This window comes from Gekko japonicus, unplaced genomic scaffold (assembly GCF_001447785.1).
Source record: "Gekko japonicus isolate JY-2015 unplaced genomic scaffold, Gekko_japonicus_V1.1 scaffold911, whole genome shotgun sequence".
Classification (NCBI taxonomy): Eukaryota; Metazoa; Chordata; class Lepidosauria; order Squamata; family Gekkonidae; genus Gekko; species Gekko japonicus.
Window position 1 is genome coordinate 121,046 of NW_015172582.1, and position 24,992 is coordinate 146,037.

At 40.9% G+C, this 24,992-nt stretch overlaps 1 protein-coding gene across 1 annotated transcript in view; it reads right to left on the minus strand.

Annotated features, from left to right (window-relative positions):
• Window positions 1–6: 6 nt before the first annotated feature.
• GLMN (glomulin, FKBP associated protein) overlaps window positions 7–24,992 on the minus strand; it is a 33,614-nt gene continuing 8,628 nt past the window's right edge. Inside the window, exons 6-19 of the mRNA XM_015421470.1 lie at window positions 24,357–24,600; window positions 22,947–23,049; window positions 21,222–21,409; window positions 20,317–20,370; window positions 19,135–19,165; window positions 13,215–13,304; window positions 11,332–11,373; window positions 11,180–11,253; window positions 10,919–11,003; window positions 7,184–7,293; window positions 5,614–5,677; window positions 1,465–1,588; window positions 1,147–1,229; window positions 7–987 (exon numbers count right to left, since the gene is read on the minus strand). Of these exons, the coding sequence (XP_015276956.1) occupies window positions 871–987; window positions 1,147–1,229; window positions 1,465–1,588; window positions 5,614–5,677; window positions 7,184–7,293; window positions 10,919–11,003; window positions 11,180–11,253; window positions 11,332–11,373; window positions 13,215–13,304; window positions 19,135–19,165; window positions 20,317–20,370; window positions 21,222–21,409; window positions 22,947–23,049; window positions 24,357–24,600 (1,409 nt within the window). The 3' untranslated portion in view covers window positions 7–870. The remainder of the gene's footprint in view (window positions 988–1,146; window positions 1,230–1,464; window positions 1,589–5,613; window positions 5,678–7,183; window positions 7,294–10,918; window positions 11,004–11,179; window positions 11,254–11,331; window positions 11,374–13,214; window positions 13,305–19,134; window positions 19,166–20,316; window positions 20,371–21,221; window positions 21,410–22,946; window positions 23,050–24,356; window positions 24,601–24,992) is intronic.

Sequence of the window (24,992 nt, forward strand, 5' to 3'; positions counted from 1 at the left end):
TCCTGCTCCTTCTCTTCAGCCTGCCCGTGGCAGCATCTGCCAGGTGTAGCCATCCTCTCCTCCACCATGAGAAGGATTGATGAGGCCAGGCCAACGGTTCAGTTCTGTTTGCCCCATTTTTATATCTTTTTGGATTTTTCTGCAAGCCTTGAGGTTCCCCAAGTTTGCAGAAAGTTCTCCCTTTCTCTCTTCATAGCCCCAATACACAAACTTAAGTATCCGCAGATAAGGCCATATAAAGAATTTGATATATTCGTAGAAATCTGCACAGGAAGTGCTTTTGTTGGCAACAGCAAGGGTGCTAGCACAGGTTATGCATAAACCTGTGTTATCTGAGCTGAACAGTAAAACACACAAGAGTCTTCTGGAGCTCTGTTTCCGGTCCTGAGTCCTAATCCACTCAGGGAAACATGTTACCTCCAACTTCCATCAATGGCCTGTTTCCATCCCTGCTTATTTTTCCACCGAGATATATCCTTTATGTCACAGTAACAAATTGTCATGGAGAACTGTTTTGTGTCATGAAACCTCAAACTCTTGTGCATGCATCCAGGGGGTTTTCCAGCCAAAAGCAGAGATCAGATGACTAAACTGCACTAAATTTTGGTACAGTGGGTTTTTTAAGAATTAAAGCTAAACCACAGTGTACAGGTATGTTGCAACTATGCCACCACAGTTAACATTTTACTATGCAAAAAAGCTCCTTTAATCAACAAGATGAAAACAAAAAAAATGCAAAATGTCTTGGGCTTTCTCTTCTAGCAGCCATTGTGTATACTATTTTGCACATGATTAAAGCTTGTTACTTGGTCCATCAAGTCCAAATGAAGTGCATAATGTGAACGTAACTGGGGTATGGGAGGCAAACTTTCATTTGACCCCAGTATTTGCTTCAGCTGCTATTTTTGTTTTGACTTCAACTAGTTCTTCTACTCTGGCCAGAACACTCTCCATTAAGTCAAATGTGAAGAGAGCCGATTGAAGAACCTGAAATTTGATGGAAAGTTAACGTTATTTTTCAGTTTATACAGAAACTTTTACTAGCTTCTCACTCCCCAACATACTTCTAAATGAACACAAGTCTTTAAGAGAAACTTCACGTCTCTTTCTGTACCTGATGAGTCTCACTGCAACCCCATCACCCACCTGAAGTTCCATTTCACTTGTCATCGTAGGCATCTTTCCCCCAGCTACTGTGACAGAGCAAACTGTCTTAGAAGTGTGGGATTCTATAAACAGGAAAGAATCAAATCATCAGTATAGCATGCTATTTTCGTCACCAGCTCCTTGCGTGGTCTGACTCAGTATAGGTCATGATCCTACCAAAATAGAGTGGCAAGGTGCTTTGAGAGTCACTGGCTCCTTAAAGTGCACTTCATTCCAAGCACACCTGTTAACAATCCAAACATCCTTTCCCACTTTCATTTATTCATTTTTTAAAAAGTGAAAATGAAGTCAACTAACCTCTTCTGTTCTCTTTTTTATTCTTTATTTCTGCTTCATAATGTGCCCTTGACATATTAAGTCCAGTGTGTAAGGGCTTCAAGAAATTTTGCTCAATCTTTGTAAGTTCTGTCCATATGCAGGTCTAGTCAAATCAAAAGAGTAAAGTTTATTTTGACGCACAACACCAAGATCCCAGTGCTTAGTGAAAATGTCCAACTATATCACAGAAACAGAAGAATTTAATATTGACTTGCACTGTAATCTGCTGAATCTCTATAACCTCCCCAGCCCTCTTACCAAAGCATTTCTCGTTCCCCTAAACTAGACTTCCACTTATTTTCACTGTGCCTTTCAGAACATTTTATTTAAAAAGGCAACTTGTGTGACCCATTGAAAAGTACATCCTTCCAACAACAAATTGATGTAGCAGGTACTTGACAACCACTGTGTTTCTCGCAGGCCAAAACTGGAGCTTTACTGAACCTCAGTTTTGGCAGGTGGGCTGTGCTTTGGTTGGTGGGTCACAAACTGCAGGCCAGTTACAGCTTGCTTTTTTCGGTGGCTACAGTCAAAGTAAGGTTAAAATCATTTTTATTCCCTTATCTCCTAACTGTCCCCAAAATAACTGCTCTGAGACCCTATGTGATTTCTTACTCCTCCAGCAAATTCAGAAAGTTTTACCGAAGCATATCTTTGCTTGCAGGAATTCTGTCTCCCATGAAAACCTCTGTTGTATGCAGACTTAAGTCACTCTCCAAAGCTGTATCAATGCTAGGAGCAGAAAGCTAGGATATGAGCTGCAATTTCTGTGTGCATGTTCGTTTTTAAATAAAATGGAGGTGTTCATGACTTTTATACTTTTGTTTTATTTAAACTGCATGCTTTTTCTATTTATTTTAATCACATTTATTAGTTGTGTATTCCTCCTTGGGTCCATTCGGGGAGAAAAGTGGGGAATAAATATAGGAAGCAAGCCAAGAAGAGGCTCAGTAGCTGTTTGCAGGATTAGCAGGAGCTCAGAGAGGATGACTACACTGCAAAAACATACCAGAGGCCAAAGAGGCTCCATTTTATTTGCTTTGGTTTAACACGGCATTCCCCAATTAAGTAGTCAGGTGCTTCCTCACTGACAGAGAACCCAATGGTGCTTTTGGAAATACCGGCCTTCCTAGTACTGAAGTACAGTCACAACACTAAAAAGATACCAAGTTACAGTGGTGCCTCAATATGCAATAAACCTCAGCTCAGCTATGCATGCACAGAAAATACTGTTCAGCTGCTAGGATATAAAAATTGGATGTCAAGCCGGTTGCAAAATTTATATATAAACTGCTCCCTTGACTATCTTACAACATTTGTCCACCACAATGCAACAGCTGGATGAGAATATGAGCATGCAAAAAAAAGAACAAAAGAAACCCCCACCGTGATCGATCATAATATGTTTCATGGAAAAACTGCCACTTTACTGAGTTTGGAGCTGAAGCACGAGTGTGTTGCAGTAGGCGTGATATAGAAGACAGACAGAGAAAATTAGGAGTGAGGAATTGGCTTGCTTCTGCAGCTGTGTCTTTTGTAATCTTTATGCCACTGCAAAGCTCAAGTGCTGAGTAAAAATAGCACTTGCTGAGTGGAAAGGGGCTGAGAAAAATCACTAAATATCCAAACGTTATTCTTTGCTGCTAAAGGGAAGTCTAGCTATAAGACTGCATCATTAGTAATCAGTAATAGCTAAAATATTTTTTTTAAAATCCCTTCTCGCCATGGAGTAGGTAAATCAATGTATTTTCTAATGACTCAACTTTACTTACAATGTTTCATATGCTAATCTAGATCTCTGTTGCTGGTATCGAGTAAAATTGTATTACATATTTTAATATTTTGTTCATATCCTGCCATCTGCACTAGCCATCCATTCCAAATATTGCAATTTTACCTCTCATTAAACACACAACATAAGTGTATGAACATCCGAATGCTTCCCAGCAACCTGCATTTCTTCCAACCTAGTTAGGCGTTACCTTACTGGAGTGTGGATAGAAGGGTTCCAGCCAAGCCAGAGGTACATGGGGAAGTTTCTGGTTTGGCACTTCAAAGCCACCCAGGCTTAAGTATAATGAAAATCTCCTGGTTTGCTGTACCGCTCTTGGTGTGCATCACAAACGCTGGAGCCAAAAGGACTTGCTTACTCATAACAGACCAGTTCAAAAACAAAACATTAATTTATACGTTCTCTTTAATCAGTCAGTTCTGAACTGGATGCAAAGGAGTCTGTCCGGTACAACTAACAGTATATCCTAACCAACTATTTCAGAGAGAACAGCAGAAGGGAACAATCCAAAGTTAGGTGCACTGAATTCCTATTTAAATCCCACTGATTTAAATGGGACATAAGTATACATGATCATATTTGGAATTAAACTGTTAAAATCAATGGGTTTTACTTGTGAATAAATATATTTAGGATCAGACTGCAAGGTTGTCTTGTGAAGTACAACTGAAAATCTGTGGCCACTTTAAGTAAATATTTATTGTTTTAAATAAGGAAATGCTTTAAACTGGATTAAGACTGGAGGATCACTGGGGGAGTACATAATTAGAATGTCAAATACGTAGCTCAGGGATCCTCAATGGGTGGTGCCCATGGTGCGTGCCATGGTGCCCGCCAACACTTTTCCTGGTGCCTTCCAAGTGTTTTTAGAAAGTGGGTAGAGCCAAGTAGGGTTTCGGCCAGCTGGGCTTCTGACTGACCACTGGAAATTTGATTTGCTGTGCAGATTTTTTTAAATGTTGCTTTGGCAGCAGCTGCTACAACAGCACAAGGATATTCACTGTGTGACTGAGGGTAAGCTACGGCAGCCATTTTGTGGCTGGTTCTACCTCCTGCAAAAGCCGTTTTGTGGCAGTCATCTTGTGGCTGTGCCCACCACCCTGTGCCAGAATTCCAAAGGGGCCTGCAGGCTCGGAGAGACAGGGGATCCCTGGTGCAGCTACATCAAGCAATGGATCTGAAAACTAGAATAAGCTGCAAGGCCTACAAATAAACACATCAAAGTATAACATGGCAGTATTAAAGAAGACACAGAAACAGAGATTAAGCTATGATTACCGCTAAAGCAGCCCGAATGATCTACCAGATCAGAATGAAATCTTCAAAAGTGGGCTGCATTCACAACGCTGAAGGCTATTTGGCCTCCAGCAGAATAGAATTTAGCTCAAGATGACAGAGCAGTAAATCATATTCACTAGTAATTATAAAACTGTGATCTGGTTCCTTCTCTTTTCATGCTCACTGATTTCAAGTGCTTTGCTTGCAAAGCTAAACCTTTAGCCCACTCATCGTCTTGACACAACAAGAAGCTGAGATTTCACATCTTATATAACACAAGATATGTTAAGAGCTGCAGCACAGATTCTCAGAAGAGAAAATACCAGGGGGCACTTTCAAATAATTTTACTTGGGTGATGGGAAAACCTTTAGGATGATAATTAGTCTCTCCTGCAGTGGAACTGATATTTATCATGGACTGTTGAAAATGGGGGTTTTCTTTTTTGATAAGCTGAGAGAATCATCATGCTTGCTACTGCTTCAGCAGGGAGGGGGGAATTCAGCTCAAATACTCAGCAGCACTGTTGACATGCTTAGAGAACACAGCTGCAGAAGGGTTAGGAATCAAGGATCTTCATCTTCCTTCAGGAACAAAAATAAATGATTCAAGGCAAGGTTGTCAAAACACTCATGAATAAAGCTTGACACTACTATAATTTCCCCCCTGCATGCTGGAGGAATACAGATGCTTCAAGCTGTGTGATAAAGTGGCTTCCTTAAAAGGGGAGAAGGAGCTTTAAAGATCTAAAGGGTTTGTACTGAGACATATTGTATAGATCTTTTCGAAAGTCTGGATAGTGTTTAAGCCTAATGATCTATCGGGACAACTACATGTGGATAGTTACGTACTGAAAAATTACTCTGAATTACAGGTTCTAATCTGGATTTCTATTGCATGTAGATGAAAAAGTGAAAAGCACCATCGTAGTTAACAGTAATTAAGCAATACATTTGAATGGTACTATTCTTAACAAAGCTACAGGTTAACATATTTCATCGCTTTTATTCTCAAACACACACAGAGCTGTCAATTTTTTAAAAAATCCATTACCACTTACTTTATTGTCATTTTCATTATCCCTAATGATTAAATATCTCAGCAGATTTAGAGATGCCATAATCCTGTGAATAAGAAATGAAGAATTAATCACTTAAGGCTGGAACGGACATAACAGTTTTCTTGCATGGAAGAAAGCTGGTGGGTAACTTACGGTGTAACAAATGATGTTAGAATGCAAAACCCACACGTGTGAGAGAACAATAGATTTATAGAACATTTCCAGGTTGCTACAGCTAGTTATGTCCAAATAAGCCCTTAGAATGCCAGGAAGGCTGACAAGGTATATAATCTGCGAAGGTCCAAGAACTAATATTAAATGCAGCCAACTACTTTAGAGCCAGTTTGGTGTAGTGGTTAGGAGCGCAGATTCTAATCTGGGAGAAGTGGGTTTGATTCCCCCACTCCTCCACATGCAGCTGCTGATGTGACCTTGAGTCAGTTACAAGTTCTCTCAGAGCTGTTCTCTTACGAGCAGGTCTCAAAAGAGCTGTCTCAGTCCCACCTACCTCACAGAGTGCCTGTTGTGGGGAGAGGAAGGGAAAGGCGATTGTAAACCACTCTGAGACTCCTTTGGGTAGTGAAGGGTGGGGTATAAATCCAATCTCATCTCATCATCATCATCTTAAAAATAAAAACTGTAGAGGCTCATTCAGACTGAACCTAATGCAATTTGTCTTCAATTAAAAAGCCGTTTTTTTCAGTGTCCCTTACAAACGTAACTGGCCCTTCTCCCTGACTCTTCTGTGGCCATCATCCACCCGAACTACACACGCAGGATTCCCCAGAGGTTACCAAAGGCAAGCCCACCACCTCCTCATTAAACTAAGGCTTACCAATGCCTAAAATACTCATGGAGCATTACCCTTTGTTCCCAATCACCTTACTACCACTTCTTACCTTCCAGGAAGATCAGGAAGCCCCATGACTTCTACCGGTCATCAGGCAGTCCCAAAGATAAACCTCAGATTAGCTGAACAGAGTATTGTGCCTCAGGCAAAAACCAGATGAGGAAAACCAGATCCTGCAAAACTTGCCAAATGGAACCACCACTCTCCCATTCAAATCCAACTCATAACTCTCCATCAAACCCATGAAAATGCCTGCATCTCCCCCCCCCAAAAAAAGTTCTCTGTTCTTCTCCATGAGGAAATTTCTGGAAGGTTTCAATCACTGCAATGGCTCTTTGGAGTACAGAGGATGGTACGATTTTGATTCCTGTCCCCAACATACAAGCTGCATGCTTTGCTCTCTGACTCATACTAAAGGAAATAAAAGAAGTCACTTATTTCAAAATCTGTATTTAGAGTATGCATGGAATACATGAATATCAAGAGCAAAATTAGGTAAGAGGCCCATGAACAGATTCCTTGAACTGTAAATTTCTTTGGGTATTCTAATTGAATCTGATATACATCTGACTACTTGCAGAGGAGCTCTGATAAGCATGCCAGGCATTAGCAAACTTCATCTTAACTGCCTACTCTGGCTTAAAAGCCTCAATGAAGGTCACTTAATCAAGAAAGAATCCTCAGTGAAATATTTTGGCCATGATGCTCATCACACCTCACCTGTCTGAGTTCTGGAGAAGATCCGTTTCAGCTCCTTCAGGAAGTGATAACACAGCGTCTAGTAGTGAAACCAGCTGGAGTCCAGTAAAACATTTACTACTCTTTGTACTCTGAAAACAATGTATCATGCAGGAAAAAACTTAGGTAATATATTTTTTGTGCAGTCAGTAGCTGCATTAATATAATAACAAAGCTAGTTCAATAAATGAAGAAATTAATGACAATTAAAATGATTTTTACTGTGGCCAGCTAGTAAAGGTATCTTTTCTAATTGTGGGATTCTAATTGTAAACTGAGTCTCCCACAATTAGAAAATATACCTTTACACATTTATCTCCTATTTTAACATATTTATTGCTTTACTGTTTCCCCCTCTTAATTAAACCAAAACAACTGTTGACCTTATAACCTTAGCTTGTTATTTAGTTTTGCCTTTGCATACCTTAAAACATCTTCATCATGTTACATGTTCATTTGCTGTACAGTCTCTGTCTATAAGTCTGAACTCTTACCTGCCATTCCAATGTATCTTGAAGAAGTGTGCCTTGCACACGAAAGCTCATATCTTGAATAAATCTTTGTTGGTCTTAAAGGTGCCCCTGGACTCTGTTCTACTGCTTCAGACCAACATGGCTGACCACCTGGATTTAACTTGGATGGTCACATAACTTAATTTTTGAGGGTTTTTAAATTTCCTAAGTGCCAGTCTTAATTAGGGTTTAGAACAGGGAAGTACAGTGAGGAGGAGTATGTTTACAAATGCAGAAGACATGAACTGTGGGTTTAAAAGCATAAGAAACCGTTCTTCACTGATATTCTAATTTTCTTTCATATAATACAACAAAAATTGCCATTAAATATTTTTTCTGTGATATATTTTTGTCTATGTAGACTTTAGAACCAATTTATCTGGAAACCCTTTTTTAATAATGAAAGCTTTAGAATCTCACAGTATCATACAGCAGTTGGGTATTCTTGTACAGGTTAATCAGGAAGGTATGCCTTACTTAAAATATATACACACACTTCACGCATGGGGTATTTCAACAAACAGAAAGGTGGAGAGTGAGAGGGCCAATCTGAACAGGATCACCCAAAATAGTTGATCTTAAAAAGTGCTAGAAGCAATTATTTGTTCATCAACATGTTCCAAAGTGCTGTTTTTAGTGTGTTTCAACTACCAATATACCCCACATCAAAGGCAACAACTTAAGAAACACGTTTTAGCTATCCAACTTTATCCATTTCTGACTATCTCTTATGTCCTTTTCACTATGGATGGCATAGACATAATGAAGATCATAGAGCTCTGTCTCTTTGTAAAAGTAAAATGGCACATGTGCCACTCCAACCTGAATCAAGGCTATAGAGGGAGGGTACGGGGGGGGTTTAATCCTTCAGCTCCATCCTTCAATACACAGTGTTTCTTTTTCTTTTGAAATGCTACAAACAACAAAGGACAGGTGGTTTTGATTAACAAAACCAAACCGGAGTTGCAAGATCAGCCCCCCTCTTCCTTGTACAGACTGATCTTTGAAAAGATGTGCCAGAACTCTCAAGAGGGAAATGAAGTTTTCAATCTGTATACTGAAAACTCATGAACTTTTAAACATTTTAAAAGAATTCTGTCGAAGACGTTCTGGAACTCTGTTCCAGCAAGTGCCCCCAGGAAAAAAAGCCCTGGATCTAGGGCTTCCAGGTCCCATACCTTTGCCGGCCAGGGGATTTGGGGGGGGGGGCATTCTGGGCAGTGACATCATCACACCAGAAAGCTCTGGTATTTGGGTGAAACTATGGTTTTTCCAACCTCAAAACCATAGTTTGACCAAATACCAGAGTGTCTCCTGGCATCACTCTCAGGTGACATCATCACTTGGGGGGGTGTACTTCTGGTTTTACCAGAAGTGGACCCAAAGTCGTCATTTGGGGGCAGGACCCCCCTTCTGGACCGGGGAACTGGGATCCTAAACTGATCTGAATCATGCACAAGTTGCATTTTACATATGAATGGAGATCTGATTTTACAAATGAATGGAGATCTGTAATCTTTGGTGTCTTCCACTCAGGGACAGAATTCTGTGGCTTCCCCACTGCCAGTGTGCCTCAGATAAAGCAGAGCAGCAACGGGGTCTCCACACGCATGGACAGTTTCCCCATGGTTTGCCTGCCCTAATGCCCTGGAACTTGCCACCCTCTATCCCCAGCCACCAGTGGTTTTGCAATAAAAAAACAGCAGCACAAGAATGTTTTTACAGCAATACACTGCTGTAAGTATGGTTGCCGACTTCCAGGTGTTACCTAGAGATCTCCTGCTTTTATAACTGATGTCCAGATGACCAAAATTAATTCCTCTGGAGAAAATGGCTGCTTTGGAAGGTGGATGGTATGACATTATACCCTGCTGAGGTCCCTGCTCTCCCCAAATTCCACCCTCCCCAGGCTAAACCCCCAAAATCTCTAGGTATTGCCCAACCCAGGGCTGGCAACTCTAGTTGTAAAAATACACGTAGCATGTTCTCTGAATTCCCAGCTTTCATTTAAAAAGTAAATCTCTATCCCGTTTGCTTGAGAAAATACTCCTTTCCTTATAGCTCTGCAAGGAAAAGGGCTAGAGACCCATTTTTTTTAATGAAAGCAGAATTCAGGGAGCCTGCTACACCTTTTGTTACAATGATATATCAATATAATGATCTGCTAGTGCTGATGTACAAAAATAAATAAAAGTGTCCCTGGAGGTGGGGGAGGAAATGGGGATAGGGTTAGAGAAAATGACCACCACATGGGCCAGAAAATCCAAATTTACCTACCAACCCAGCATCCATCCAGGCTTTACTGAAATCTTTCCCAAAACTTTGGAGCAAAGCATGTTAGGAAACATGAGAGTAAAGCCTGCACCATAATGCTATGGTGAAGCAAGAAACAATCCTGAACTTGTGGCAGACAACACATGTGGAAGAGCCCTTTTTTCCATCTATTTGTGCTCTGAAACAGCAAAGGGAAGGAAACATGCTCTAAATCAGGTATGTCCAACAGGTAGATAGCGATCTACCAGTACCAGGGGTCAGAGGTAGATCACCAGCCCCACTTGGTCTCACTAATGGTCTCACTAATGAGCAAGAGCGAAGTTTTAAAGACTGCGCATCAGCCTGGATCAATACTTGACCTACATTTAACACAAATAACTCTGAATAAAAGTTAAAGAAAGTTATTGAGACAGTTAAAGAAAGTTATGACTCAATTAAAAATGTTCGCAGTTCTTTCTGGATCTTTGTCTCTGTTTTGTTTTTGCTTACCAGTAAATGACAGAAGGTGCATTATAAATGGGGGTGGGGGGGGGGTGGGCCGGTGGAACCCAACGTTAGTGGGTTAAAATCTAATTTGAAACTAATTTGAAACTTTATTTTCATGGTGGTAGATCACTACCTGTTCGAAGTTGGACATGCCTGCTCTAAATGATGAAAAGAGCTCTTTAAGGGGCTTTCCAGCACAAAAACTTGGCACCGATTAACAGATACATCACAAGTGTATCTATCAACTTTTCCAAGCTTGCCTCCTTTGGTCTTTTTTAGACACCTTTCTTACTCCTGAAGATAAAGAGTGAGGGGTAGTAATTTAAAGAGAAAATCAGCACCATACTCCCAACAATGAACATGCAGAAACAAATGTGCACCTGGATAGTAGCTTTAATGTACAACTGTACATTTTCTACTGTTTGGCCCTCGATAACCTCCTCACCTTTAAAGATAAATCAATCTGATTTTTAATATTTTGGATAATGTATGCTTCCACACCAGAATGATTACTTGTCTTCAACAGACACCTGAAACACAAGACAGAACAGGAAAGACTAAGTCACACATTGCGTAGTACCATTAGCTAGAACTGACATTTCTGTAGTATATAGTGATAACTATAATTTATGTTCACTAACTTGGCAGTAAAATGAATAGGTCTTATGATTTAGATTTTCTGGCAACATCACAATACAAGGCATACCTGAACAAAGTGTATTTTCCTTCTTCCTCAAACTTGTTTATATAGAGTTGTAAAAGCTTTAAGCTCTTCTTTCTCTACACAGAAAAACATGAAGCAAGTTGCATTTTGTATAAGAAACAACACTTACAATCACACAAAAGTCAGTTACGTACCAGAGGTTCAAAAGGACACAGTGTCATCAATTTGACCATATCCTACAATAAAAAATACAAATTATATATAATTTTTTTCACAAAATATCCATTTGTAAGTAAAACATCACTTTAAATGCTGTTGAAAAAAGGAACCAACTTCAACTCACAAAAATAAGGAAACAAAGCTGTAAAGCTGTAACTCCATCCTTAAGCCACACTACTGCACACATACATATTGGAAGGGCCAGGATAGTAAGCGATCTTGTAAGTGTACAAGCTGCAATAAAGGCATAGAAAAGTGGATTAAGGAGAGAGTGACAGAGTGAAAAACATTAACTCAAGACCGCCTTAAGATTGCAGTTAAGTGTTTAGAAAAAAATTACCCAGCAGGTTCTTCCAATGTAACCTGTATCGCTCTTGTGAGGATTTTGGAAGAACGAACATGGTCATACTACTAAAATTTCTACATTCCTGTTGGAACCCTCACAAAGGATTTTTCAGGAGCAGAATTCTTCAACTGCCCCCATTTGAATGTAAACCATTTCAACCTATGCTCAAATGTCACTTTATAAAGACATTGCAAAAGTGGGAAAAACAATATGATCATCTCCTAAATTATCCTCTTCTATTCCAAGTTTTAGTAAGCTTTCAAATATTCAAATACGTTATTAAAACCATGATAAGAAAGAACAGTATTCAAGAGGCCTCATTTCAGACACCACATTACAACCTACTTTGTGTTTCCCTATTTAGCGAACATACAAGGATTGAGGCTGGAATTTGTACGTCAAACACAGAAGGATGCCCTGGTTTTTGTTTCCCCAATCTTTCTGGTCTCCATCCAGATACAACTGTTTGAGACTTTTACCTCTCCAACTCCACCACCCTCAGCTACCTAAAAGTCTCCTGCTCCCTCAAACAATTCTACCTTCTTTCCCTTGATGCCCTTTATGCCTATGTACCACACTTCCTCTCATTTCCTACACATCTCTTTTCAAAGCCCACCATTTCTGTCGAGCTTTTAGCACAATTCCCTTCCCACCCCCTTCTCCCGCTCCTCCTTTCGTTGCCTCCCTTATGTCAACTTAAAATTGTAAGCTTCTTGGGAAGGGTGTACTCTGTAAAGGGCCATGTACATTGATGGCACTTGGTGGGATCTCATGATCAGTCAGCAGAAGATGCTGATGGTCTTTCCCCTCCCCTCCCCCCAGCAATCATTTCCGGCTCAGGGTAGGTGTTGCGGAACTAGGGCTGGATTGAATCTCAGTCCTCTGCTAAAACTCTGCAAAATCCCTGGTATACCTATGATACTTTAATTTCTATAGTAATTAGCTTCTATAGTTGAAACTTTTGGTTCTGTTTCCCAGGAGGCTTCAGGCTGCTGCTATGTGCTGTGTGTGTGGCCTTCAGGGTATCACTGTGTACGACTTTGCCTGACATGACTTTTGCTTTCTGGGAATGTTCATACTTAGCAGAAGTCAGAAGTCACTAACAAATTCTACACAGATAAGAGTATCAGAAACGAGCTTACTTGATTCTGTGAGTCACCCTAGTTTAACCCAGCTTTCCTTGACTTTCCTGACCCCAGAGACAGAAAAGGCTAACTTTGTTGTATACCTCGAATGCTCACCACAGACTTGACTGACAGGGTACTTGAGGTCTCAATTTAGTCTTGTTCCTGGTTGTTCTGATCAACATGATAAAAATCTGAACTATGTTCTTTTAAAACTCTCATCCATGGCTTTTTTGAAATGTTTTTGTTATCAGCCCGTTTAATGAATCACATTAACGTACTGAGTAAATACTTCCAGTCTAAATTCCTTTAAACACATTTTGGGAAATACCTGCACAGAGCAGAAACGGTGTGATACGCAATTAAAAGCTGAAGGATTTTGCATTACCTGAGGTATTGTAATAAAGCTTCTGAACTCCAAGTATTGAAGGAAAAGGCTATTATCTTCCAGCCTCAGTAGACAGCTCTCCAATAGATCCTACAAATTAAGTATCACATTAGTTTTAAAGACAAAGGGTGTGACCTCTGTCCCCCAGTTAGCAGGGCAGCCATTATGGGTGCTGAATTCCATATGTGCCCATCACAGCCCTTGTGTACACAACAGAGCTCCTAAAGTGAGCAAAGTGCAATTTTACTTTTGGCAGGACCTCCAGGACTGTTTGGTCAGACATACATTTAAACCTGAAGTCCTTTTTGCTTTCAGCTAGCGAAACACCTGTCACTTTGAACTGCAAAGTGTACAGAGTTTGTAAATGCAAGGACTTCTTTGGACTGTGGCACATCATTGCATGTGCCACACAAAAACCATACTGAACACTACATGGGATCCCTGGAGGTGAGGATCCTGTCATGTCCTGCAATTACTGTCCCCAAGCACCATGCCTTACTTTTCTCCAAAGGAGCAAATGGCAACCTTTCATCTATACAGGAGGAAAAAAAGTTACTCCGTGGTAACCTGAGCAACTGAACATCAAGCCTCCTATCTCTGATCAGCCCATCAGTGAAACCCCTGGATTAAAAATCAGAATATATACTAATTGGGGTGGCACTGGAAGACTCCATTCATCCCTAATCTGCAAGCCAGTGCAATTAAAATTACACAGTAAAGGATGCTTTCAGACACGTACCCATGATCACCTGGATTAAAATGGCCCCATAGTTTAGAGCAATGTGTCCCAAAACACCAAAACTTCATATGTGAAAACACAGGGCATAACCCAGCATACATTGCCTTCATTTATTTCAACAGTAATTAGTTCAGCTCCTCAGCAAGCATCATTCAGATCGACAGTGGCTGGTTGCTAGGCAACAGTGCTTAACAGATTGCAGTGACAACTATTTCAATTTGGTCCAGATTCAGGTGCACATATTTCTAAGGCTCTAGCTGGAGGTGGGCTTGTAACCCTAAATATACCTGCTGAATAGTAACCGCCACTGAAATCTACTCAACTTACCACTAAATAAATACATGTAGGAGGGACATGTTAGTTCTATATTGTCCTTGCTTTTTAAAGCAGCCAGATGGAGTTTACACATCCTGAAAGTGCCACTGGAGACCAGTTATAATCAGCCTATCCTGTGTTCTATAGGGTGCAACTATATCCCCCACACTGTTCAACTTCTATGTAAGGCCTTAGGACATTCCCTTCGTAGTTCTGGCCTTGGTTGGCATCAATATGCTGATGACACCCAGCTCTGTATCTCCTTATCCAAATCTCCCAGTGATGCAGTAAATGTCCTGAACTGCTGCCTGTCTGCTGTGGTTATATGGCTAAGAGTGGGAAAAAAACTGAAACTAGACCGGGACAAGACAGAGGTAATGCTGGCTGGGAAGCTGGAGATCTTGAAGGACATTGTGCTTCCCACCTCTGATGTGGTTCATTTACCCTTGCTGACTTGGTTAAGAGCCTAGGGATCATACGGGGTGCAACGTTAGTGCTGGAGAAGTAAGCTAATGCAGCTGCAAAGCATGCTTTCTTCCAACTCTGTTTAACCCAGAAGATTCCCCCCCACACACACTTTGATTTAGCTGATCCAGCCACCTGGATCTATGCCATGGTGACATCGAGACTAGACTATTGTAATGCACTGTACATAGGTCTGCCCTCAAAGTCAGGTCAAAGACTCCAGTTGGTGCAAAATGCTGCAGCTCAGCTATTATCAAGAGCTAGGCAGGTCATACATATTACTCCCATCCTACAGTCTCTCCGTTGGCTGCCCATCAGTTACCAAACTCATTACAAGCAATTGGCTATCACATACAAAACCTTTCCTGGCCTTGGAGTCTCATGTCGACAGGACCAGCTGTTCCCCTATGTTCCACCATGATATCTTTGCTCATGTGAGCAGGACCTTCTGTAAATGCCACCCTGCAAATGGGCAAGATCAAATGCCCATACAGTGTGTTCCACTGATAACAACTTCCTGGTGATCCCTGGCCCTAAGAATGTCCGACTGTCCTCGACCAGAGCCAGGGCCTTCTCAGTCCTGGCCCCAACCTGGTGGAACTCTCTGCTGAATGACACCAGGGCCCTGTGGGACCTTGTGCAATTTGTAACCATGTGTGCTTTTAAATGTATTATCTGTACTGTGCTGATGCTATATGTCTGTTGAATGTCTTTACATTTGTGCGTATGGGATAAGGGGGTTGCTGTGTTTGAATGGCTTGCTTTGCATCTCATGCCTCTGGATGAGCAAGGCTTGAACTGCTTGTGCCACAGAACACGAGCTTCCCTGCACCTTCCCAGTATGCCTCAGGACAAAGAAGACCATCGCCATTAAGCTCAGCTTGGAGACTTGGAAGAACAACAGGTTTCCCACCATTACAGACCTGTGGGATCCCTCGTAACCCTCTCTATCTGGTTTGGCATCACAAAGAAAACATCCTGTATTGCCTTCATGGACCAGGCACATCTCTGCAAGTCAAAAGTTGCCATGGAGATATGACTTTGACACCTTACCACATGGCTTCTCTTTGAAGTTAGGTTAGAATTTAAATATTGCCCCCTGCCCCTTAGGTAGAGCATCACGACCCGTCAGACCTATAGGCATCGAAAAGGGGACGGATTTCAGGTATAGATTGGCCTTAAGCCAAACCCCAAAACTAGGTTTTAAAAGAGGAAACACAGCCTTTGTTTCCTAGGCTAGGCTAGGTTAACCCATCCTCCCTCATACTTCTCACCTTGCAACTTAAGTCCACTGCAGGTGATTCTAAGTGTTCCCTGGATCGCGCGACCAGGAGAGCGCACACTTGTTTGGCTGGTCCATTCAGTGTGTTTTTAGAATCCCTAAAGTTTGTACTTATGTTCCTGATCCTCTGCTGAGAAAGAGTTACCTTCCACCTGGAATCAGATGAGTATTAATCTCAACCCTTCTGTGTTACCCTAGTGTTTGTTGAATTTATTATTTTTCATATTGAATTGCTTTCTATTTGCTATTGTAAACTAAAGGAATCTTGAAATGCATGTGTGATTGTATCTGTTTTTCGTATGCTTGAGAACTACTTAGTAAAGACAACATTTATTCATTAAACCTAGTGTGTTGTCCCTTCTTGGAAATAGGAGTGTTTATTTCTGATTAAAATCTCTGTATACATGTGATCAACCAAGAACTCAGGAATAAAGCCCCTGTTGTAGATAAAACAGTATTGGGCTTTCGGAACCATCCTTAGAGGAGTTCCGGTAACAAATTCCACAGAGCCTGTAAGGCAGAGATGTTCCACCAGGCTTTCGGTTGAGGGCAGCAATTGTTGGTTACACTGGCTGGCACCATTCCCCTTTCCCTCTCCTCCTTATATATATTTTGTTTAAGTTCCTTTGCCCTTCCACCAAATAGTCAGGTAGTCGGGGGGGGGGGAAGGGGTGCGGCGTCGAGCGAGGTGGATGCCTAGGCCCGGAGCTCTTCCTCAACCTACCTTCAGCAATTAGAAAATCGCCCTTCAAACTCGATATTGAAATCCAAAATAAAGAAAAACAGACAGGAGAAGGGAACACCCTCAACATCGCCATAAAAATCCAGCCGGTAAGCTCGTTCCTTTTCTATAATCTTAGACGAAGCTAATGCTGGGGCGGGAAACGCAGCAGCACAAAATGGCAGACGGAACAATTGAAGACGAGGAAATACTTACTCCTCTACCTAAAGTGGACCTTATTGAGATGGAAGATCGAATCCTTATAAAATTAAATGCTCTACTGAAACCAGTCCAGGACCAACTAGGAGAAATAACTAAAAGCATAGCAGATACTAAGAAAAAAGCGGAAAGTGCATTAGCACTGGCAGAGGCTGTGCAAGATGAAACACAAAATTTGCAAAAAGGAAAATGACTCTTTAAATAACAAAGTCCTAACTTTGGATATGGAACTTCGTAAAAATAATATTAAATTCAGCGGTTTTCCTGAACAACTCAATACAGAAGAAGAACTCAGTGACTTTATGGCAAGCTGGCTAGCTGATATTTTGCAATTAGGAGAAGACATGGTGCCTGTTATTGTTAAGGTATATCGTATAGGCTCCCCAAAAAATCCACATAGAAAAGGCCCAAGAGACATAGTAGTTTCTACGTTGGATTACAGAGTGCGAAAACAGATTTAACAGCAGCAAGGGAGAAAGGAGGATTTGATTAAAAAGGCCACAGAACTGAAACGTTTCCGGACCTTCCTCCTGAAGCCATTGGTAAAAGGCAAGATTTAAAGCAAATAACCTCACAACTACAGGAAGCCAAAATAAAGTATAAATGGATTGGAGAAGCAACCCTACCTCTTATCTACAAAGGAGAAAAACTACAAGCAACAAACTTAGAGTCAGGATTTAAACTGTTGAAAAAACTGGGGCTGAAAATTCCAGAAGACCTCAACAAATATCACTACAAAAGAAAACTGCAATTCAACTTTACTCTACCAAAAGAAAGCAAAATCCTAGTGCCTAATGCACGCCGATATACTAATCGTTAAGAGCGATCTGTAATTTAAATAGACAGTTGATTTCTTTCATAGTTTATAAAAATGTTTACTTGATAAAGTTTATAAGATTTAGCACTGTTAACTTTAAGTAAAATTCAAATTTGAAATTAAAGTATATAAAGTGGGTATAGGAAGGGGGTGGTGAATACTTAGATATGGGTGGGGGTGGGGGAGGATAAGTAGATAGTAAATCTAGTTAGTTAAGCTACTTTATAGAGACAGGAATTTTTTCCTGCCATCCTGCAACAGTTTGCAGGAGCCTTTAGGTATCATATAGGTTAAGTGTGCTGGTTTCAATTTAGAAATTAGTTTTTTTTTTCTTTTTCTTTTTTCTTTCTAGGAGATAGTTAGGTAAAGCTTATTAGGAAGAAAAGTTTAAGGAACGTTAGTTAATATATCCTGCAAGAGGGATAATTGCAACTTACTTGAAATCTGAATATACCCTCTCTGGAAGATATGTTTAATATGAATATTGCATATTGAAAATAATATGTTTAGAAACCAAACAATAACTGTTATGAATCACTAAATGTAAACGCTTAGTCCTATTTAGATAACCTTATTGAATGTTATCGTCCGAAAGGTTTTAAAGTGTTTTATAGTTTGTTAAAGTTATGAATGTTCTTGTTTTATATTAAAAATAATAAAATATATTTGAACAAAAATAGCCAGGTAGTCCAGAATGGGAACAGAAAACCACAAATCACCATCTGGGGTTCTGGTTTTATTTCTTACTAACTGTATTTGGATTTTAAAATTTGTATTCTGTTTTACGGCATTATGCCTTTCCTGTACATCACCCAGAGCCCAGCATAAGCTGGGATAGGGCGATTAATAAATAATAATAATAATAATGATAATAATAATAATAATAATAACAACAACAATAATACATTGTTTGTTGCAGACAGTTAATGCACTTTATGGAATGGGGTCAAGAGGCTCTCGTTGTAGCATTCTGTAAACTATGCAAAGCTGAATTATTCAAAAGGGCATTCTTATATAGGTATATAGCGCTATATTATAATGGAAAGCGTCAGAAAGATGTTTTAAAGAAGGGAAAGGGATTATGAACTACACCACTGTGTATCGTTCGTACAATCTGTTGCTGTATGTATTTTCCTACTATTTAATTTCTGCCTCATTTAACATGCCATGTTAATACTTAAGCTTTGTTTCAGCCTTGTCTCAGATTTCTAGGCAATCCCAATCCTATTACGTTGCTTACTGGATGTCCCATTCTACTGACCAAATTGACTTAAACTGTGTAATTCACTTTGAGAAAGACAGACTATGAATAACAAATTTAAAAAATGATTTTAAAAAGAAAACAAAACAAGTGACACTTACAAGTCCTTTTGATAATACAGACTCTTCTTTCCTACAAGAAATTAAGATGCTGTCAGTTTGTGTAAATCTAAAATTAATATTTGGTGGTCTTTTTGAAACCCAGATACATTCTTTATCACCAAGGATCATGTCTCATGATGCTTGCCCCATATCTCCATCTAAAATTGCTGCGTAACAAAAGCCTGTACGTCAGCTGACCATCCTTGTGGGCCTGATACTCACACAATTGTACTATATCTTACTGTAGTTTCTCACTCTGGTTTAAATGCAGTATTATGCAAGGTGACTCCAAACTCTGTCTGTAAACCATGTGAAGGGAGGATCAAGATGTGAGGCAGGGAAAGGAGGTCTCGTTGCAAAAGAAAATGGAACATGCACATGGAGGACTAAACCCTGCCACCTTTTTACCTCACTGCATTCCACGGACTTAAAAGTTTTGTCTCCCAGCCTGGCAAAAAACATTCAAAGCATGTCCAGAAGAAAGATAAGGGGCAGTGTTTAGTGTGCTCATGTTCTTTGTTTTCATTTAAAAACAGAAAACACTCTCCAACACACACACATACCACACAGACTTTATATGGGAATAAGAAAAACTAGGAATCCTTCAGCCACATCTAGTTTGACCTTTGAATTACAGGCTAAATGCAATCCCATATTCTTCTGGAATCTATTGATGTCTTGCTTTCAGCAGGGCCAGGTTTACACTGCCTCAAGTATCACATCGTATCCAAAAGCAAATGAGACACAATTAGGTCATGTAAGCAGAGCCAGTGCATATTGGGTAGCCTCACTTACACAAGCTACCTAATTTGCACTGGTTTGGATCCAAAGGGATCCTAGCATGAGTAGATGTACTTTTGTTTGTATAAGTGAGGCTACCCAATTTGCACTGAGTCCCGCTACCACTTACATGCCCACCAACTACATGCCCACCAGCTACAGTGTTGGCAGCTCGGTGTTTAGGGGTATGGGGTTGCAGGGTGCTGCATCAAGAAGGTGGTGGCAGGACCCCCTTCTTCAAGCAGAACAATCACCACATTTGTTAGGATCCAGCTCCAAATGCCCCAATTACGTTTTGCCATTAATCTTTTTAATTGTGTATTTCTGAAAATGTTACCTGCTCTGAGATCTTGGGAAGAAGTAGGGTAAAAATGGAAATAAATACAGAGTTAATAACCTTACCTTTCCAGCAGAACTTGAATGTGCACCATGTTGCACTGCAGAATGTACGAGGGGCTACAATAAAAGAGTCATGAACAGCTGTAACTTATGCCTCACACGATCTATTCCAAAGATAGTCCCAGTTTGTAATAAGTATTTTTGCCAACAAATGTTATGTGTATGATTATTTTTAACAGTTAACCCATAAACACTTGGTTTTTCAAATCTCCCTCTCCTGCCCCCAAACAAATAAATGAATGCAATACTGTCATGATCTGGGCTGTGCAAGTAAAGGCCTAGCAGGCCCAGGAAGCCTGACTAGCAGTGGGAGGAGGCCAGGCCTACATAAGAACATAAGAGATGCCAATGTTGGATCAGGCCAAAGGCCCATCCAGTCCAACACTCTGTGTCACACAGTGGCCAGAAATACCAGTGCCATCAGGAGGTCCACCACTCCCAGAAGTCCCTGAGAGGTTTTGGCGCCAATTTTAGCCAATCACAGAGAAAGGGGACTTATAATAAAAGAGCTGGTACAGAAGAAGAGCTGTTCTTTCTTCCAAGAGAGCAGGGCCAGAGGGAAGGCTGCTGCTGGGAGAGACCCTCACCCTGAGAGGAAGGGTGAGTAGACTTAGGCCCAACTAAGACAGTGAGCTAGGGACTGTGAGTCTAGTCGCGTCTGGTTTCTTTTCTCTTCACCCCCTTATTGCTATTGTTCTTGCACCTTGTTTGTTTCACATATTTGACTGACCTCCTATATAACCCTCTTATTTGTTGTTTACTATGCCTGGTCCTCACACCTATTATTCGGCCAAATAAGGGAGGTCTGAAGGTCTTGGGAGGGTGCTCTGGGCCTTCTCAAGGGAACCTAAAACCAGAGTGGTGGCAGCATTAGGTGACACCCCACCTGAGCTGTGACAAATACTCACTGGAAAACCACTGGAAAATAGTTCATTCCAAAGTCCTGAACAAAGACTATATAAGAAAGACATGCCAAAGAATCTGCTGACTGTTCTTGTTCTATTTCCACTAAGCCCTCATTATCCCAGATTTGATTTTTGCATCCATGTTGAGGGAATACTTTGGGAATCAATTCTCTAATATCCAGCAAAATGCCCTGGTAAACAAAAAAGAATGTTTAGCAGTTCACATAATGCAACACAACAAATAATATTGTTTTCCACACCAAAAGATACATCTTTCATACACCAAATGTTTTGTAAACTGCAAAGAACCTAGAGGAGGGTAAAATATAAATTTCACAGCAGTAACTGCCATTAAGGTGTGTGTGCTGGTGCCATGTACAGTTCTGTAATCCACAAAGAATGTAATATGATCCACATTATCAGATGCCACCAAAGAAGGAGCAAAGACAGAAAGGTTCTGCCAGACATTTTAATATTTCCTTGTTGTGACCCTAGTTTTCTGGCATCACAATCCTTAAAATAGAAATTATTCCATCAAAACTTGATTCTATAGGTCCTATTCTGATCTTCAACCCAGTCCCCCAAAATTAACATATTTTGAGCAGATGTGTACAGGACTATGAGCTGGAATACTGCAATATGCCCAACATTAGGTTACCTTTGAAGAGTGTTTGAAACTAACAACTGGCTCAGAATTCTGCTGTGAGGTTGTGACTGGTCATGAGCAAGCACTTTACTCCATTATACTGACTACCTGCAAGTTTCCAAGTTGGTTCAAAATGTTAGTTTAATCTAAAAAGCCTTAAATGGAATGGGACATGGATATCTGAAGGGAACACCTCCTACCATCTACTTGTGCCTTGAGATCTGCCAGAGAGGTCATGCTATGCATGCTCCCAGAGTGTTGTATCATGCCTGGTTTTTCTGCTGGCAAGAGCAGAAGGATGAGGCCCCTCTTAGCCACTGAAAAGGCTGTGCCAGGGGCTGTAGGATCTACATGGACAAAAAAGGATGATGGTGGCTGCAGTGAAAATGGGAATCAAGTTGAAGTGAACAAAGGAGCTGGTAGGGTATACCCAATGACTTTGGTCCATTAAATGCAGCTCACTTTCAGCATTTACAGTGCAATCCTACAAAGAATTATTCCAGTCTATCGATTTCATTGGGGTAGACTGGAGTAATTCTGCATAGAACTGCAGTCTTACAGACTTGCTCTTTACAGAGTAGCTTATAGTCTTTGAGGTAGAGAATCTAATAATTGTGTTAAAGCAGTGGTTTCCAAATCTGGGGCATGACTCCATTATAGGTAGGTCATGAGGCTCAAACCCCTGAGGTAGGAGACTCTAGGCCCTCCTTGTCCCAGCAGCAGGAAAAGAAGATGAGAGGGCAGAGTTGCTGCATTCCCTTTCCCTCTGTTGCCCTCTGTGCCCCCATCCATTTTCAGGGGGTTGGCTTGCTCCCATCTACCAGTGGTGTAGGAGGCAACTGCTGTGCCCTATGCCCATATTTACCTCCCAAGATCTGTATTGCTGGTGATGAGTCCCAAAAGACATAGTGTTGCTGTTAGGATAAAATGGGGGAGCACCCTGTGCTCCTTGGAGGAAGGGGGGGGGCGCTGAATATATAGTAAATAAACATACATAAATATTGATAAATTAGGACAGGAAGTCAAAGTATTAGAAAATTATTTCTACAACTGGGGGAAAACCCTCCCAACTCCTCACTTACTAATATATCAGCGGCAAACTGCCTTAAGGGATGCTTGATAGTCTCCTCAGGCAACTCTTCAAGCTCTGCCATTAGTAAGGGATATTTCAAGCTCTTCAGGCAACTGAAAACCAAAGTAGTCAAGCAGATCATAGAAATGTTCAAGAAAAACACCAAAAAGGCAGAATGCAAGATTAAATGGCCTTAGCAATATATTCAAAGGGTTTTTAAATTATTACACTACTAGAAATAATGCCCGTTGCGGAAATAAATACAACGGGATCTAGAAAGAGGCTCTTGGAGAGTGCTCTGGCTTTGGGCAAACAGTGTCAGTTTCCTATGGCGACCTCAGCAGGGTTTAATGACAGAGTTCACTGTTTTCTCCAGAGGGACTGATCTCTGCTACCTGAAGAGCATTTGTATGTTTGAGTTATCTGTAGCCCTCACCTGGAGAGTGGTAACCATTGTTACCCATTCTCCTCTCCCCTATGAGGAATGTTATGCAACTGAAAATTCCAACTGCCTTGCGGGGGGGGGGGGGTTTGAGGTGTGGAATGGACTGAAGTCCAATCAGCTTCCATATGCAAAAGACCAGGTTGTTGCAGCAGTTGTGGTGTGGGTGGGATCCGGGCTTTGCCTTCTGATTGGTGGCGATATATGCTGAGGAGCAGTGCCATCAGCCATACACTAAGGGAGTGCATTTTAGAATTAGAACTTTGGCAACCACTATTCAATTATATATAAGGAGAGATGGGACTGGTGGAAGGGAAGAAACACCTCAGAATCTAGAAAATGGCAGTGTAGCCAGGAACAGAAAATTCTGCTTCTTACTGTGATAACGTATCTAAAAAACCTCCTAAGACAAAAGCTACTTGCCTGCGCCCATGAGGCTACAAGATCTTTATACCCTACCTTTATTCCTTCAGGCTACAAATCCAGTTTCCTTATTTAAAAAAATCAGACTCCCTAAAGCAGACCAACTGACAGATTCCTGAAAATCTGCTTGTTACTTATGCCATGTTCCAATCAAAGATGAAATTCCACAAGCAAGACATGCATCTCCCTCACCATATATCTGGCAAGGGTTTGATAACTACAGCAGCTGAGGTCCACAAAAGCCAGGCATACGTATATTTTTTCAGTTCAAAACAACATGCTTAGTGGTAGTTCTGGGTACCAGGGGTGAACAACTGGAGAGCAGCAGGGTGAGAAGGAACTCCGCAACAGAAAATGAGTGGATAGAACAGAGAAGTGGCAGAGTGGGGGAAAGAGGTAAATATCACCTTCCAACTGTCACTTTTTTTGCCAAATTCTCCTTGTCCCACTACTTTGCAGCTGTTTGGCAGAGACCCTCTGGTGCTGATAAAAGTACTGTGTTGGCCTTAGTAGGCCTCACTCCATAGCCACTTTTGCTTGAAGTGGGATACTTACAAACTTAGCAATTCTTCCTTCAGATCTTTGCAGCCTCCATCTGAGGTCTCCATGTGCCTAACAACTTCATCCACAAAAGGATTAACAAAATCTGTTAGAGCATTGCAACAGCGGCAGAGGCCATGCATGTCTTCCTGTACTTGCTGTGCTGTGTAAGGTACTGGCAGAAGGGAGAGCTGGTTCAAGATGGTAGACAGTGACAACCCGATTGAATAGGCTTTATTCCTATGAAGTTTCAGAAGCACTAAGGCCAAAAAAACAAACAAATAACAAACATTATAAACCTACATTTTAACTGACTGGTTCTAATCATTATATATTTCAGGACTGTTGGACCAATAACAGAGGAGGCATTGGGTTACTGGCCTACTTCAACTGTTTCTGATGTTGGATTTTAGGGAGTTCTGCTTATAGTTAGTTTCTCTGAAGCTCAAACACTCCTATGCCCTTAACATTTGAAGTCGATATAACAGAAGTTAATGCCTCAGGGTGGAGCTACAGCATTATGTGTAGTTCAGTGATCTTCTTTCTGAGGACAGATTGCAGCTGTAGGCGCTGTGATTTTAGAACGCAATCTAGAGCAGGAGGAGAGAGAAGAGGAGTTTAATTCCTCCCCCTCCCCACATTTTCCTGCTG